The 18,070-nt window shown below is 34.6% G+C and overlaps 1 protein-coding gene across 1 annotated transcript in view; it reads left to right on the top strand.

The window, feature by feature from the left end:
• Positions 1 to 18,070, top strand: part of TBC1D19 (TBC1 domain family member 19) — a gene marked incomplete at its 5' end in the record, with an annotated part of 142,504 nt that overhangs the window by 74,151 nt on the left and 50,283 nt on the right. Inside the window, one exon of the mRNA XM_008064591.2 lies at positions 154 to 216. Within this exon, the coding sequence (XP_008062782.2) occupies positions 154 to 216 (63 nt within the window). The remainder of the gene's footprint in view (positions 1 to 153; positions 217 to 18,070) is intronic.

Consider the following 18,070-nt stretch of genomic DNA (forward strand, 5'->3'; position numbering starts at 1 on the left):
TGAATATATAGCAATGATAAAATCTAACTGAAAATTTATAATCATAAAATAATGAATTCATTGCAATAATTATTGTAAATACTATGTGTATGCTTTATCGCTACAGATATATTCATTTGGGTTCTTTTCAGTGGTTTCTACTTTTAATTATAGGATGTGAAATTGACAGCAAGCAATGATGATTATTATTTTGTATTTGAAGATTACTTATATCAGGTAAGTTTTAAAACTAAAATGCATAATTTTCTTGCTTTAGGTTCTCTAAATCATGATACTTTATTCCTTCTAAAATCCACATCATATTTATCAGATGAAGTGTTCTAAGTTTATGATATGGTTAACTTTTGTTTCTACTGTGGGACTGATTACAAGGGAGAATAAGAATCCCCAACAAGTGTTTGGACTGCTCCTTTTAGTCACGCATGCTACAACCAGGATGTATTGGCAGGTAAGTTTTATATCTTTTTTTGGCACAAATTTGTAAATTGGATATCAAATTCCTGTTTGAGCCATTCTAAAATGTTCAGGAAAAGCATTTTTCTTTTTGTAAAGATATTGAATAAATGTTTTGAAATCAATTTGGAGTGTCATGATTACTCTTTGATTATTTCATGTGCTGATATTGTGGATACCTGTATCCTTACCAAGGTCTTTTTCATATATAGTGAAGTAAAATCATTTATTATAAATAGAAAGTTATAATTTAAACAGAATTGCCCATGTGGTTTTTTTCAAAGAATAGTTACACATACATAATAACTTGATTTTGATTGATGTTGATATGAATGCTGTGGAGGAAATATCTAGATTTTACATGGCAATTTCTACTTGATTAAACGTAATAAGTCCCAACTGTTTGAGTGAGCATGTTTTTATTTGGTCATGGTGTTGGTGGAATATATATATATGTTGAAGAGAGAAGGTAAAATTAAATAAGACTCACAAGAAGGTTAAATTTATCATACATTCCAAGAGCTGAAGTATGAAGACTTAATAAAATTTATTTATAAAATTACCCCAGAAACAATTTAAAGTGATTTCTGTGATTTAAAATGTATAATTAATTTTTTGTTTTTAGAAATAATAAGTATTTAAAGTTACATTTTAATTTGTAGTTAGTTATTAATTAAAAGTTGGTAAATTAAAAAGTAAACAACTAAATAAAAGTTGGAGAATACAAAGATCTTCTAAAAGTTTATGTAGCTAGTATGTAGTTCTATGCCTAATTCTTAGTACTCAGTGCATTTTTTAATCTACAGTCATACCTCATTTTATTGTGCTTTGCTTTATTGTGCTTCATAGACATTGTGGGTTTTTACAAATTGAAGGTCTGTGGCAACCCCATGTCAAGCAAGTCTGTCAGTGCCATCAGTATGTTTCTGTGTCACATCGTGGCCATTCTTACAATATTTCAAACTTTTTCATTATTATTATATCTGTTAGGATGATCTGTGACAGTGATCTTTGATGTTATTATTGTAATTGTTTTGGGATGCTACAAACCATATCTAAATAAGATGGCAAATTTATAAATGTATTTTCTGATTGTTACACTGACTGACCATTCCCTTGTCTACCTTCCTTTCCTTGGGCCTTCCTACTTCCTAAGATACAAAGAAATTAGGTCAATTAATAACTCTACAGTGGCATCTAAGTGTTCAAATTAAAGGAAGAGTTGCACATCTGACTTTATTTCAAAAGCTAAAAATGTACTAGTTTACACTCCCACCAACAGTGTAGAAGTATCCCTTTTGACTGTACCCTCTCCAGTATCTGTCGTTTTTTGAGTTATTGACGATAGCCATCTTGACTGGAGTTAGGTAGTATCTCAGTGTAGTTTTAATTTGCATTTCTTTGATGACTAGTGAGACTGAGCATTTTTTCATGTATCTGTTGGCTGCTTGTATGTCTTCTTTTGAGAACTATCTATTCATATCTTTTGCCCACTTTGTAATGGGGCTGTTTGTTTTTTTCTTTTTGGCATGTTTGAGTTGCTTGTAGATCCTAGATGTTAGGCCTTTGTCAGACATACAGTTGGGAAATATTTTTTCCCAGTCTGTGGACTGTCTCCCTGCTCTCTTGATGGTTTCTCTGGCTTTGCAGAAGCTTGTCAGTTTGATGAGGTCCCACTTGTCTATCTTATCTCTTATGGCATGGGCACTTGGGGTTTCAGTCAGGAATTGGTTGCCAGTTCCAATTTCCATAAGGGTGTCTACTGCATTTTCTAAGGTTCTTATAGTATAGCCTCTGTGGAAAACAGTGTGGTAATTCCTAAAAGATCTAAAAATTGACCTTCCATACGACCCCTCAATCCCCCTACTGGGAATATACCTGGAAGAACACAAATCGCTCTATAAAAAAGATACCTGCACATGTATGTTTATCACAGCATTGTTCACAGTAGCAAGAACATGGAACCAACCATGCTGCCCATCAAAAGAGGACTGGACTAAAAAAAATGTGGTACATATACATGATGAAATATTTTGCAGCCATAAAGAACAAAATCATGAAATTCACAGCAACCTGGATGGACTTAGAGCCTATAATACTGAGTGATCTTTCACAGAAACAAAGAACTGAGTATAACATTTTCTCACTCATAAGTGGACCTTGAACAATTACTGTAATACTTTAAGAAAAGGATTGATGGTAGCGGGAAACTGCCAGAAGGGGTGCGGAGAAGCAGGATTGGCAGTAGTGGGAATCTGCCTGGGGAAGTGGGGGCACACCTCATCAACAAGGGTACCTGCATAATGATCATTTGTATACCTAACCCTGAATTGTACCCCACATCTTTAAAATAAAAAAATTAAAATTAAAAAAAAACTAAAAATGACTATGTTTAGTGAAGAGGGCATGTTGAAAGTGAAGGTAGGCCAAAAGCCAAATAGCCAAGTTATGAATGCAAAGAAAAAGTTCTTGAAGAAAATTAGAAGTACTAATGCTGTGGAAGAAATATCTAGATTTCTTAATGTTTGTATGAACACATATTGTTGATATGGAAAAAGTTGTAATGGTCTGAATAGACGATCAGACTACCCATAACATTCTTCTAAATTAAAGTCTAATCCAGAGCAAGGCTCCAACTCATTCAATTCTATGAAGGCTGAGAGTGGTAAGGAAGCTGCAGAAGAAAAGGTGGAAGCCAACAGAGGTTGGTTCGTGAGGTTTAAAGAAAAAAGCACTCTCCATAATATGAAAGTACAAGGTGAAGCAGCAAGTGCTGATGTATAAGCTGTAGCAAGTTATTCCAAAGCTCTAGGTAAAGTAATTGATGAAGGGAGCTACACTAAAGAACAGATTTTCAATGTAGATGAAACAGCTTTACACTGGAAGTACATGCCATCTAGGACTTTGACAGCTAGAGAGGATAACTCACTGTTTGGCTTCAAAGCTACAAAGGATAGGCTGACTCTTTCATTAGGAGTTAATGCACCTGTGACTTTAAGTTGAAGCCAGTACTCATTTGCCATTTCAGAAATACTAGGACTCTTAAAAATTATACTAAATCTGCTCTGTCTGTGCTCTATAAATGGAACAACAAAGCCTGGAGACAGCATATCTATTAATTGCATAGTTTACTGAATATTTTAAGCCCACTGTTAAGACTTACTGTTTGGCAAAAAAAGATTCTTTAAAAAATATTATTGCTCATTGACAATGTACCTGGTCATCCAAGTGCTCTGTTGGAGATATACAAGGAGAATAATGTTGTTTTTATGCCTGCTAACAGAACATCCATTCTGCAACCCATGGATCAAGGGGTCATTTTGATTTTCAATTCTCATATATGTAAGAAATATTTTTGTAAAGCTATTGATTCCTCTGATAGATCTGGGCAAAATAAATTGAAAACCTTCTGGAAAGGATTCACCGTTCTGGATGGCATTAAGAATATTTGTTATTCTTGAGAGGAGGTCAAAAGATCAATATGAACAGGCGTTTGGAAGAGTTGATTCCAATCTTCATTATGACCTCGAGGAGTTCAAGACTTCAGTGGATGAAGTAACTGCAAATGTGGTGGGAATAGCAACAGAACTAGAATTAGAAGTGGAGGTCTAGCGTGGTGGCTCAAGTCTGTAATCTCAGCACTTTGGGAGGCTGAGGCAAGAGGATTACCTGAGCCCAGGGGTTTGAGACCAGCCTGGGCAATCTCTACAGTATATCAAAAAATTAGCCAGTCATGGTAACACACGCCTGTAGTTCCAGCTACTTGGAAGACTGAGGCGGAAGGATTACCTGACCCCAACAGGTCATGCTGGGATGGCCATGAGCATGCCACTGCACTCCAGACTGGGTGACAGAGTGAGACTGACTCAAAAACAAAAAAAAAGAAGTGGAACCTGAAGATGTGACTGAACTGCTGCAATCTCATGTTAAAACCTGAATGAATGAGGAATTGCTTCTGGATGTGCAAAGAAAATAGTTTCTTGAGATAGAATCTACTCTTGGTGAAGATGTAAACATTGTTGAAATGACAACAAAACATTTAGAATATTGCATAGACTGTTGATAAAGCAGTGGTAGGGTTCAACTAACTCCAGTTTCAAAAGAATGCTATAAAAGAGAGAAATCCTTCAGGAAAACAGAAGTCAATCAATGTGGCAAACTTCACTGTTGTCTTATTTTAAGAAATTGCCACAGCTTGGCTCATCCTTCAACAGTCACCACCCTCATCAGTCAGCAGCTATCAATACTGAGGCAAGACCAACTACTTTTCCAGAAAAAAGATCACAACTCACTGAAAGCTCAGATGATCATTAGCCTTTTTCAGCAATAAATTATCTATTATTATGGCATCTACATTTTTATGACATATGCTATTGCATACTTGATAGACTACAGTGTAGTATAAGCATAACTTCTATATGTACTGGGAAACTAGAACATTCATGTGAATTGTTTTGTTGTGATACTCACTTTATTACAGTGTTCTGGCACTGAACCTGCAATGTCTACAAGGTATGCCTGTATAAATAAAATTAATTCTTCATTTATACAGCAAATACAAGTTTATTGATAACCTCTGTACATCAGAATTATAGAACAGAAATTATCACTTCCAGAATAGTAGTATGAGGAGCTTTATTTCCTACAGAAAAACCATAGTGAAAACTGTGCCCCCCCCCCAAAAGCATTTAAAGTATCTGGGAATTATTCTAAGGTTATATAACAAGTCAGCAAACGAAGAAACCTTTATTCAAGAAAAGCTACTTAAGTCTCCATAAAAACAATTTGTGGCACTCAAGTCATCATCCACTTTTTACCTCAGCTCTTTTTCACCCTAGATCAGTATGACAGAAGCTTTAATTTAGGTGAGTGTGGACAAGAAGATAGAGCTTCCACTCCTTCCAGCTTTTAGTCAAGGGCTACAGTTCCTCTACAGGAAGAGCAGCTGTCCATTATTTCTCATCCCCCTTCAGCTCTTTGTAACTGATGCTAAATTCCATAGAGTACCACCAAAAAGTTGGGGGATCCTTTATCATAGGGCTGAAATCTGGCCCAAAAGCTCTGACTTCTTTCAGCAGACCAAGAATGCTAGGGCCTCAACTGCTCTCACTTCAGTTTGTTCATAGGGTGGAGTTTCCACACTGGGAGAGGCAAGTTAAGAAGAACTGAAGCTACCACCCCCACCCACTACCTTTCTCATAAAGCACAAGTGTCACTCCAAGAGAAGTGGGCCACTTTCTCCACCCCAGATCCAGAACAATAACTCAGAGATTTTTGCCCAGAGCCATAACAACAGGGGCCCTGAAGCTCTCCTCAAAGAACTAACTTTACTTGGAGTATGAGAAAGTTCTAACCTAATGAGACTCTCTAAAACAATGGAGAATTTAATCGTAAGCAATTAAAAGGAGGCTGTCAGCTCTAAGAAAATAACAAGCTAAACCATAAGAAAGTTCGTTTACCAGAGAAAACCACAGATAGAGATTGCTAGGAGGAGTCCTGATGGAATAGAAACAAACCTCAAAGATTGGCCTCCAAAGTGACTTCTGCAGAGGGGGTCCAGATTTAATTGGATCAAACTGTGGTACAACTTATGTCTAAGGACATTGTCAAAAACAGTAGAATAATTGGTAGTTAGTGGAACCTAAAACCTGACTGTGATACTAAGAGAGACAAAAAACTTAACAGAGAGATCAGAGGAAGAGCCAATGACTTCTGCTCAAATCAGTGTCATTGAAGAATTGTTGTATGTATGCCCAAGGCTGCACTCTCTGAACATCACAACACTGTGGGAGAAACAGACTTCAATAAAATATCCAACCAAGTCACTAGACAAACAAGCACAACCATCACAAGCTCCAGCTGCCAGTAAAGTAGCCTCAGGGTTGGACTTAACATACAAAAACTTCAAATCAGCCTTTATATTTAAAACAAAACTCAAAGAAACTGTGTGTAGAAAATAAAGGAAGGTATGATGACAGTGTCTCATTAAATAGAAAAGGCCAATAAAGAGATATAAATTATTTTCAGTACCAAATGGAAATTTTGGTGCTGAAAAGTACAGTAACTGAAATGAAAAATTTACTAGAGGGCTTCAACAGTACATTTGAAAAAAAAGAAAATAATCAGTGAACTTGGAAGATAAATTGATAGAATTTATGTAATGCAAAGAACAGAGAGAAAAGAATGAAGATAAATGAACAGAGTCTCAGAGAAGTTTAGTGCACCATCATGCTCACCCACATATTTATAATAGAAGAATCAAAAGGGGAGAAGAAAGAAAGCAGCAGAAGATGTATTTGGAGAAACAGTGACCAAAACATCCCAAATTTGATGAAAACTATTAGTTTAACATCTAAGAAACTCAGTGGACTCCAAGTAGAATGGACACAGATATCCACTCCCAGACATGTCATGGTCAAATTGTTGAAAGCCAAAGGCATTCAAAAGTAGTGAGAGAATCTTGAAAGTACTGAAATAAATGCCGAATGATATTTTTTCTTTTCTTTAACTCATGCTGTAGTGGTTCTTGAATATCTTTGTGGCCTTAGGCAATCCACCACACTTCCATAAGCTTTCATATTCTTGTCATTAAAATGAGGGTTTAGACTACATTGTCTAAACAGAGCTTCAAAAAAAAAAAAAATGTTCTTTATGTGATTTGCCACAAGGCAAAGCCACTGAGTTTTTCCATAAAGATAGATACTCATTACAGATTGTGTTTATTCTTTTAAACCCAGATTTAAAACTTCTTTTATCTCAAGAGTTGTTAGTTACTGGGTTTTATATGTTGCAATTTTATAATTTGTTATTCAGGAAAATTTTGTTGGGTTTCTCTCAAGACAGAATAGTTTTATTGACATTCATCTACAGTTCTTTTGTTAAATTTCTTTACTACAACTAAAAAGTAAATTGGCCTTCTTATCAATCTATCTTGCCTAATACTGGCCACCACCTTTAATCCATTCTGCACAGTTGTCAGTGTGGTCTTTTAAAAACACCAATCAATTCATGTCATTTCTTTGATTAAAACCGAAAGACCAAAATCTTTCATAGATGCCACATGATCCTGCATGATCTAGTTCTGGCCTACCTCTCCAGACTCATTGTTCATTTCTCTGCTCTGACACTCTGGCATTCTATATTCCAACTGTATTCTTTCCCTCCTTAAGTTCACTATACTCCTTTGTGTCTCAGGGCCATAAGACATACAGTTCCTTTTACAAGAAAAACTGTTACCATTCCCTCTTCACCAAGTGCCTATTTTTCCTGTAGTTCCCAGCTAAATATCATTTACTCAGTACACTGTCCCTCACCAACCCTCTACTCCCTATAGAAACACACATGTGGTCATTGCTATCTAATATGTTATTTTATTTTTTATTATTTTCTTCTTTTTTTATTTATTAAAGATGTGGGGTACAATTCAGGGTTAGGTATACAAATGTTCATTATGCAAGTACCCTTGTTGGTAAGGTACGCCCCCCCTACCCTGGCAGTTTCCCTCTACTGCCAATCCCATCCCCCACGCCCCCACAGTTTACCACTACTGCCAATCCCTTAATATAGTATTATGATAATTGTTCAAGGTCCGCTTATGAGTGAGAACATATGGTACTCTGTTCTTTGTTTCTGTGATAGATCACTGAGTATGATAAACTCTAAATCCATCCAAGTTGCTGAGAAGTCCATATGTTTGTCCTTCTTTATGGCTGCATAATATTCCATGGGTAGCATGGTTGGTTCCATGTTTTTGCTATTTGAATAGTGCTGCAATAAACATGCATGTGCAGGTATCTTTTTTGTAGAATGATTTGAGTTCCTCCAGGTATATTTCCAATGGGGGGTTGCTGGGTCATAATGAAAGGTCAATTCCTAGTTCTTTCAGAAATCACCACACTGTCTTCCAAAGAGGTTGCACTAGTTTGCATTCCCACCAGCAGTGTAGAAGCGTTCCTTTTTCTCCACATCTTCACCAGCATCTGTAGTTGTTTGTTTGATTAACAATGGCCATTCTTACTGGGGTTAGGTGGTATCTCAGTGTGGTTTTGATTTGCATTTCTCTGATGATTAGTGAGGATGAGCACTTTTTCATGTGTCTGTTGACTGCTCGTATAACTTCTTTTGAGAAGTGTCTATTCATGTCTTTTGCCCACTTTTTAAAGGGGCTATTAGTTTTTTCCCGTTTGGAATATTTGAGTTCCTTGTAGATCCTGGATGTTAGGCCATTGTCAGATATACAGTTGGAAAATATTTTTTCCCATTCTGTGGGCTTTCTCCCTACTCTCTTGATGGTTTCTTTTGCTTTGCAGAAGCTTGTCAGTTTGATGAGATCCCACTTGTCTATCTTATCTCTTATGGCATGGGCACTTGGGGTTTCGATCAGGAATTGGTTGCCAGTTCCAATTTCCATAAGGGTGTCTCCTGCATTTTCTAAGGTTCTTATAGTTTGAAGTTTTAGGTTTAGGTCTTTGATACATTTAGAGTTGATTTTTGTGTATGGTAATAGGCAGGGGTCCTGTTTCAATCTTCTGCATGTGGTCAGCCAGTTTCCCTAGCATAATTTACTGAATAGGTTCTCCTCTCCCCAGTGGTTGTTGTTGGAGGCTTTGTCAAAGATGAGTTGTGTGAGAAATTGAGGTTTTGCTTCTGGAATCTCTATCTTGTTCCATTGGTCTAAATGCCTGTTCTTTTACCAATATCAGGCTGTTTTGATTATTATAGTCTTACATTAAAGTTTGAAGTCTGAAAGTGTGATACCTCCTACTTTCTTTTGCTAAGGATTATTTTGGGTATTCTTGGTTGTTTTCATTTCCATATGAATTTCTGTATTGTCATTTCCAGGTCTGAGAAGAATAATGTTGGTAATTTAATGGGTATTGTGTTGAATCTGTAGATTGCCTTTGGTAGGATGGACATCTTAACAATATTGTTTCTTCCTATCTATGGAATATTTTTCCATTTGTTTGTGTCTTCTTGGATTTCTTTGAACAGTATTTTGTAGTTTTCATTGGTCTTTCACTTCTCTGGTTAGGAAGATGCCAAGGTATTTCATTTTTGTGTGTGGCTATTGTGAATGAGATTGTGCTTTTTATTTGGTTATCTGCCTGCTTGTTGTTGGTATGTAAGAATGTGACTGTCTTTTGCACATTTATTTTGTACTCTGATACTTTGCCATAGTCCTTTATCAGTGAAAGCAGATTTTTGACAGATTCTCTTGGATTTTCAAGGTTTAGGATCATATCATCAACAAAGAGGGATAACTTAATATGTCCTTTTAAAGTACTCTGTAATACTTTTCATATTTTAGTGTATAGTACACATATTTTATTTGGTTATTTTATAATTGTCTTTCCCATGTAAATTCATAAGTGTTTTTGCCTTCATTATTAATTCCAACGTTTAGTACACCTTAGATACTGAGTAAAATTTTTTTTAACATAGCTTTTCATTGACAGGATTTTTTTTATTAAGAAGGAAGAATTCTTCTTTTATCTCAAATCTTAATATTAGTAATTATTGACTGACTGAGATTTTACCATCATTTTATGTGGCTCTAGATTTTCTTCAGTTAGAGTTTAGTTTTAGATCTAATGGATCCTTTTTTATGAACTCACTGCTAAAGAAACAGATCGATGTCACACAAAGATGTAAAATAAACAAAACCAAATAAACTAAATATCTATTCCTTGCCAAAAACTTAGCCAACTTGTTAAATTTTTTGGTCTTTGCTATGTCATTTTGATCCTGAACACAAAACTGTTATGACACCAAACACATGAACACATTGAATTATAATATCAGCTAAAGGCCAATAATGACATGGCTTATAGTCATCTATGACTCTTCTACTTCTGTGTGTGGGTAGAGAGAGTGAAAACTTGACAAGTTTGTCCTGTTTGGTGACCTGAGAGGAGAGGATTGTCAATTATGAGTTACAACTTCACAGTCTCTTTGAGAGTGGTAAAAGGAGCTTGCCAGGTAACAAATCTGCCTCTGAACAGAGTCAGTGAAGCATCCTTTTAAATGAGAGCAGTATCAATTTATACAAATAGCGCCAGAATTAGCCCTTAAAGTTTCATCCATTTTTTACCTGTCCATATAATGAGTGACTTATATATAAGAAAACTTCTAAAAAAAACTTAAAAGTGACTGAGTCAGACAAACAGATTTACAGTGGATGCATTTTTTTTTTAGAAAATGCAAAATGAGCATCAGTAAATATTCATTGCCCTGTCTCTGATGAAGCTTATGCTGATAGAGACATCAGAGCTCTGATGGAAAAAAAGTTACACATCATCATAAAAAGTTATAAATGATACAGCTCTTTATAGGCTTAGATTCTAGCTAAGGACACAGGACATGAACATACAAAATATTTTGAAATTGTTTAAAGTGTTTGTATAAGGCATCAGGTATAAATTGCTATTACAGACAGTACTGCAGAAGTATGATTAACTTTTATTTTCCATTTTCAGCAATATTTTTTTCAGCCATAGGCCTCATGACCTGTGCTGCTTTTAGTACTTTGAAAATGACTAAATACGCCCTTTTAAAAATGTTATAGTAAGAACACAACATGAGATCTGCCCTATCAACAAATGTTTAAATATACAGTACAGTATTGTTGACTATAGGCAAGGTGTTGTGCAACATATCTTTAGAACTTAATCATCTTTCATAACTAACACATTATAACCATTGAATAGTAACTCCCTATTCCCTCTTCTCCCCACCCCCTGGCAACCACCATGCTACTCTCTGCTCTGTATTTGACTATTTTAGGTGCCTAATATAAGTGGAATCATGTAGTATTTGTCCTGTGGCTGCACTGTTTCACTGAACATAATGTTCTGTGGGTTCATCTGTGCTGTCTCATATGGCACCATATTTCCTTCTTTTTAAAGGCTGAATGTTATTCCATTGAATGTATATTTACTACATTTTAAAAAATCCATTCATCTATCCAAGTAAGTGTTAATGTAGATCTTTATCCCTATAACATAAGTAAAAGGATAATTACAACACCTAAGCTTCTCTCTTTGGGAATTATGCAAAATTAAATTTTCCTTAAATGGACAGTTACTAAGAAACTGGTGATATTTTTAACGTATTTACTTTACAATTAGTCTGAATTAATAGTTTACTTTAACTAATATGCAATTATGTGCATTGTAAACAATATTCTATTGTTAGAAATTGAATTATTCCCCCTCTGGGAAAAAGTGTGTGTGTGTATGTGTGTGTGTGTGTGTGTGTGTGTGTGTGTGTGAGAGAGAGAGAGAGAGAGAGAGAGAGAGAAAGAGAGAGTGAGAGATAAGACAGAAGAAAACTTGTTCTTATCATTAATTACAGGCATTCCTTTGGCAGAGCTGCCTAGCAACACATCTGTTCTTTGGAAAAATTGTCAGTGATAATGTAGCAAATTTAATGTTACTGGCTGTGTTCTTGGTCATAGACTATTTATTAGGTTTTGAGGCTAGAATACAAGATTAGACAGCATACGACATACATTGCTGTGTCACATACTGATGAGAAAACATCCAGCAATCCCTCTTTTAAAAAATCTGGTTCTGCATTACAAGGACACACTGGCACTGCTTCTGAGTAATATTTTAATGTTACCTAAATCATATAGGCAACAATCATTTAACTAATATCATTTAACTAATACTTTTAGTAATAAGTTAATCTTTTAGTATTCCAAAGTTTGGTTAGGTTTCATTTTGCGTGGAATTTTAAAAATTACTTAATGGTATTGAAAGTTTTAAATTGTCAGAGTTTCAAAATGTGTTCAAACAGAAGGCAACTCTTATTCAACTGAAACAATTGGGTAGTTTGAAAATATCACTTTCAGTTCCAGTACTGAATGGCATTATAATAAACTACATAAGTTAAAATTTTGTCTAAAGTACATAAAATATTCATAGGAAATAATTTATATATAGTAAAGGGAAGACATGGGAACTTACTCTTTCTGTTGCATGATAAATCTTTCATCATATGCTTGGCTTACAGTGTTGAGATATTGAAGTATGGCATAGTTAGAGATATTTTAATATACAGATATTTTAATGCCATTGAATGAAGTTTTTACTTATTTATTTATCTATTTTTTTTTTTTTAGTGAGAAAGCAGGATTTATTGAGAGGACAGAAACGCTCTCACTGTGAGAGGGGACTCGAAGGGATTGGCCCTGATTGGAGTTTTATTTTAAAAGACTCAGATATAATAGCATGTTCTTTGTTAATATATCAATTTAGTCAACTTATTGTCTGTTCTGATATAGGCACTGTGTAAGGTGCTATTAAAGACTATTAAACTCACATCTAAGTGGAAAATGGGGAGGAAAACAAATACATAGTTATAATTTGAAAAATGCACTATACAGATTTATACAAAGTTCTGTGCAAATAAGATAAAAGGAAAATAAATTCTGGGAGTAGTGCAGAGTTCACTGGTAGCATCAGAATAGAAATTTAATATTATCATGCATGAATTTATTTCAACTTTTTGAGGATCTGCCATACTGTTTTCCACAGCTACTAGACCATTTTGCATTCTTACCAAGGGTTCTCATTACTCCACATCCTCACTGACACTTGCTAATTTCTATTTTCTTTATAGTAGCCATCATAATGAGTTATGCAGTGGTTTAATCTCGTTATAGTTTTGATTACTGTTCTCTAATGATGAATGATATTGAACATCTTTTCATGTACTTATTAATAGCCTTTTATGTATCTTCTTAGGAGAATGTCTATTCAAGTTCATCGCACCTTTTTTGAATTAGGTTTTTTTTTTGCTGTTGAGTCTTAAGAGATCTCTATATATTCTGAATATTAATTTCTTATCAAATACATGGTTCGTAAATATTTTTTCCAGTTCTGTGGATTGCCTTTTTTATGATAGTATCTTTAGGGACACAAAATTTTTAAATTTTCATATTGTCCAGCTTTTAAAATTTTTTGCTGTTGCCTGTGCCTTTGGTGTCATATTCAAGTAATCATTGCCAAAGCCAATGTTGTGAATCTTTTTTTTTCTCAAGGTAAATAGTTTTTTAATGCAGTATTTTAAAAATAGAACTTAGTGCCAAACATCAGAGATGAATAAAATATCAACATTTTCAATAAAGGCAACTTCTGACCTGGCATTGAGAGTGACCTGGCCCTGTCTCTGAGTCAGTAAATGGCTACCCGCCTACCAGAGGGCGGACCGCGACCTGCATTGGAAGGGGAGGAGTGCAGGTCGCGGTCCCAGATCTGCCGCACAAAGCACATAAAAAGGAACACCACTCTAGACATTTTGGAAACGAAGCAATCCCATGACATTGTGTGGAACGTTTACAGGATTTGGTTTAAATTGAAAAATCAGCCTCTGTCATTTCATGGTCTTTAGAAGGAGTGTGAGCTCCAACGGCTGAGCTGCCTTGCGGACTGAGCTGTCACTGGGACACATCCCTCCTGCGCATTCCTCCCTTCCTAGCAGCCGCCTGGGATCCCAGAGGGTGGGGAGCCTTCCTGCGTCCACCTCTCCCCGCACAGAGACGGGGAGCCTCCTCGCCCCCCTAGTTCCCTCCTAGTTCTGCTCGCAGGCTTTCTTTTGTTTTTGTTTTTTTTCTGTGATTGATTGATTTGCTTATATTTTAAAGGTTTGGGATATAAATCAGGGGTAGGTACATAGGCGGTCATCGTACAGCTGAATTTGGGCTTCCCTCTGGTCCTAACTTCTGGTTTGGGATTAGGTATTCTTACTGATGTTGTGTTCCCCTTCCCCCAGCCCGATATTGTGACTCTTTTTGCACTATATCTTCTTCTAAGAGGTTTTTGGTTTTACATTTAGGTCTTTGATCCATTTTGAATTAATTTTTTGATATGGTGTTAGACAAAAGTCCAACACTATTCTTTTGCATGTGGACATCCATTTTTCCCAGGACCATTTGTTGAAAGATTGACCTTTCCCCCATTGAATGGTAATGGGGGAAAGGATAAGGACAAACCTTTGTTGTAAATAATTTGACTATATATAAGTTTTATTTCTGAGCTCTGTTCTATTTCATTGGTTTATATGTCTGTCTTTATGTCAGAACCACACTGTTTTGATTATTGTAGTTTTGTAATACGTTTTTAAATCTAGTAGGAGTGGGAGTCTTCTAGATATATAATTTTTGAAGATTGTTTTGACTATTTGGGGTTCCTTAAGATTTCATCTAAATTTTAGAAGGAGTTTTTTCTATTTCTGCAAAACATCATTTTGGGATTTTGATAGGGATTGCATTGAATTTGTATATCACGTTGGGTAAAATTGCCTTAACAATATTGCATCTTCCAATGAATGAACATAAGATACCTTTCCATTGATTTATATCTTTTAAAATTACTTGCATCGTTGTGTCACGGTTTTCATTGTACAAGTCTTTCACTCTTTGGTTAAGTTAACTCCCAAGCAGTTTTTTTTTTTTTAAATGCTATTGCACATACAATATTTTTCTTAATTTCCTTTTCATATTGTTCATTGTTAGTGTATAGAAATGAAACTGATTTTTGTGTGTTGATGTTATATCCTGCTACTTTGCCAAATTCATGTATTAGTTCTAACAGTCTTTTTGTGAAATTTTTAGAGTTTTCTACATACAGAATCATATTACCTGCAAGCAGAGATAATTTTACTTCTTCCTTTCCAATTTGGATTTCTTTGCTATCTTTTTCTTGCCTAATTTCTTTGACTAGAACTTCTAGTACTATGTTGAATAAAAGTGGCAAAATCAGACATCCTTACCTTGTTTCTGATTTTAAATGAAAAGCTTTTAGTCATTGAATATGATGTTTGCTGTGGAGTTTTCATGTATGCTTTTTATTATGTTGAAGTTGTTTCTATTCCTAGTTTCTTGAATTTTTTTTAAATCAGGAAAGGCATTGAATTTTGTCAAATGCTTTTTCTACATTAAATGAGATGCTCTTGTGACTTTGTCCCTGTATTCTATTAATGTGGTTTAATACAACATATTTATATATTACAAAAAGTATAGTTTTTGTATGTTGAACCATTCCAAGAATAAATCTCACTAAATCATTGTGTACAATCCTCTTACTATTCCACCGAATTTGGTTTGCTAGTATTTTATCAATGGTTTTTCCATCAATTTTCATAAGGGATATTGGTTTGTAGTTTTCTTGTATTTTTTTTTTGACTTTGATATCAGAGTAATGCTGGCCTCATAGAATGTGTTATGAAATGTTTCCTTTTTAATTTTGTAGTAAGTTTTTCATTTTGCTTGTTTTTTTTTTCCTTTCTTTTTTAAATTTTCCTTCTTTCTTTTAATTTTTGAGAGACATGGTCTTTCTATGTTGCCCAGTCTGGAGTGCAGAAGCTATTCTCAGCCTCTAGCATAGCACACTGTAGCCTTAAACTCGTGACTTCAAGTGATCCTTCTACCGCAGCCACCTGAGCAGTGGCTAGGACTGCAGGTACATACCATCACATCCTACTCAATTTTGTGGAAAAGTATGAGAAAAAAATGGTGTTAGCTCTTCTTTAAATGTTTGGTGAAATTCATCAGTGAAGCCCTCAGGTCCAAGGCTTTTCATTGTCAGATTTGTTTTTTATTACTGATTCATTTTCCTTACTAGTTATAGGTCTGTTCAGATTTTCTATCTCTTTGTAATTAGTCTTGATCAGTTTTGTGTTTCTAGGAATTTGTTCATTTCATCTACGTTATTCAATTTGTGGGTATACAGTTGTTCATTGTGTGCTCTTAAAATCTTTATTTCTGTAGAGTCAGTAGCAACATCCCCAGTTTCATATCTGATTTTAGTAAATCTGAGTCTTCTCTTTTTTCTTCATCCATGTTGCTAAAGGTTTGTCAATTTTGTTTATCTTTATGGAAAATCAACTTTTGGTTGCATTTATTTTCTCTGTTGTTTTTCTATTCTCTATTTCATTTATCTCTGCTCACTTTTTTATTATTTATTTTCTTTTGCTAGCTTTTTGTTTAGTTTGGTTTTTTCCTAGTTTCTGAAGTTGTAAATTTAGATTACTGATTGGAGATTTTTTCCTTTTCTTTTTTAATCTTACCATCTACAGCTATAAATTTTCTGCTTAGCACTGCTCTTCCTGTGTCTCATAAGCTTCGTTATGTCATGTCTTTTGTTTTCATTTGTCTCCAAGTATTTCTAATTTCCTTTAGGATTTCTTTTTTGACACATTTGTTACTTAAGAATATATTGTTTATATTCCACAAATTTGTGAATTTTCCTGTTTTCCTTCTGTTACTGATTTTCACCTTTGCCTTACTGTGGTCAGAGAAGATACTTTGTATGCTCTCTATCTTTTTAAATCTACTGAGACTTAATTTATGACCTAATATACAGTCTCTCCTGGAAACTGTTCCATGTGCACTTACAGAGATTGTATATGCTCTTGTTGTTGGATATAGTGTTTAGTATATATCTGTTAGATAGCTTGTTGTGTTAAATCTTCTGATTCCTTATTTATTTTCTGTTTCCTTATTTATCTTTTTTTGGTTGTTCTATTCACTATTGAGAGTGGGGTATTGAAGCCTCCAATTCTGTCAGGTTTTGCTCCATACATTTTGGTAGTTTGTTGTTAGGTACACAAATGTTTATAGTTGTTACATCTTCTTGATGTATTAAAACTTTTATTAATATATAATGTCTTTTTTAATCTCCTGTAACTTTTTTGATTTAAAGTCTGTTTTGTTTGACTGGAGTATAGCCATCTTGTTCTCTTTTGGTTATTATTTACATGGAACATCTTTTTAAATTCTTTTACTTTCAATATAATTGTCTCTTTAGATCTAAAATGAGTCTCTTGTAGATAGCATGTGGTTTGTTCACTTTTTAAATCTTTTGCTAATCTCTGTCTTTTGATTGGAGAGTTTAATTTATTTACATTTAAAGTAATTACTAATGAGGAGGTACTTCTCTCATTTTGCTATTTGTTTTCTTTATGCCTTATAGCTTTCTTGACCCTCATTTTCTGCATTATTGTCTTCTTTTAGGCTTAGTCATGTTTTTATTTATTTATTTTTTGTAGTGAAATGTTTAAATTCCCTTCTCATTTCCTTTTGTGTATATAGCTGTTTTCTTTGTGGTTACCATGGGGATCACATTTAACTGCTTAAAGTTATAACACTCTAATTTAAATGTATACAAGTTTAAATTCAATAACACACAACATTTGTACTTCTTTTTTTTCCACATTACAGTATTTATTATGTCAAGAGTCTTACATCATTCACATTTGTGTTTTTCTCTTTAATGCCATTTGGAACATCTAAGGTTTCCTTTCAGCTTACTTCAAAGGCAATTTGGCAATCTCCTTTCTTTGTTAAAGTGTTGCACTTAATAACAAATACATAAATGCATAAATGAAAAATGAATATTGTGTTTGACTCAGTAATTTACACTGCAAACTTTTTAAATGGGTATGTTCTTCTGTCACATGTCAGTGACAAATGAAGGAAAAACCTGATTATTGTATTTTTTTCTTGCTAGCTTTAAAGAATTCCTGATAATTGCTTTGCCAAACTCTTTTTTTTTATGTGTGGGGTACAATTCAGGGTTAAGTATACAAATGGTCATTATGCAGGTACCCTTGT

Source organism: Carlito syrichta, unplaced genomic scaffold, assembly GCF_000164805.1.
Source record: "Carlito syrichta isolate Samal-C Ts95f unplaced genomic scaffold, Tarsius_syrichta-2.0.1 Scaffold307751, whole genome shotgun sequence".
Taxonomy (NCBI): Eukaryota; Metazoa; Chordata; class Mammalia; order Primates; family Tarsiidae; genus Carlito; species Carlito syrichta.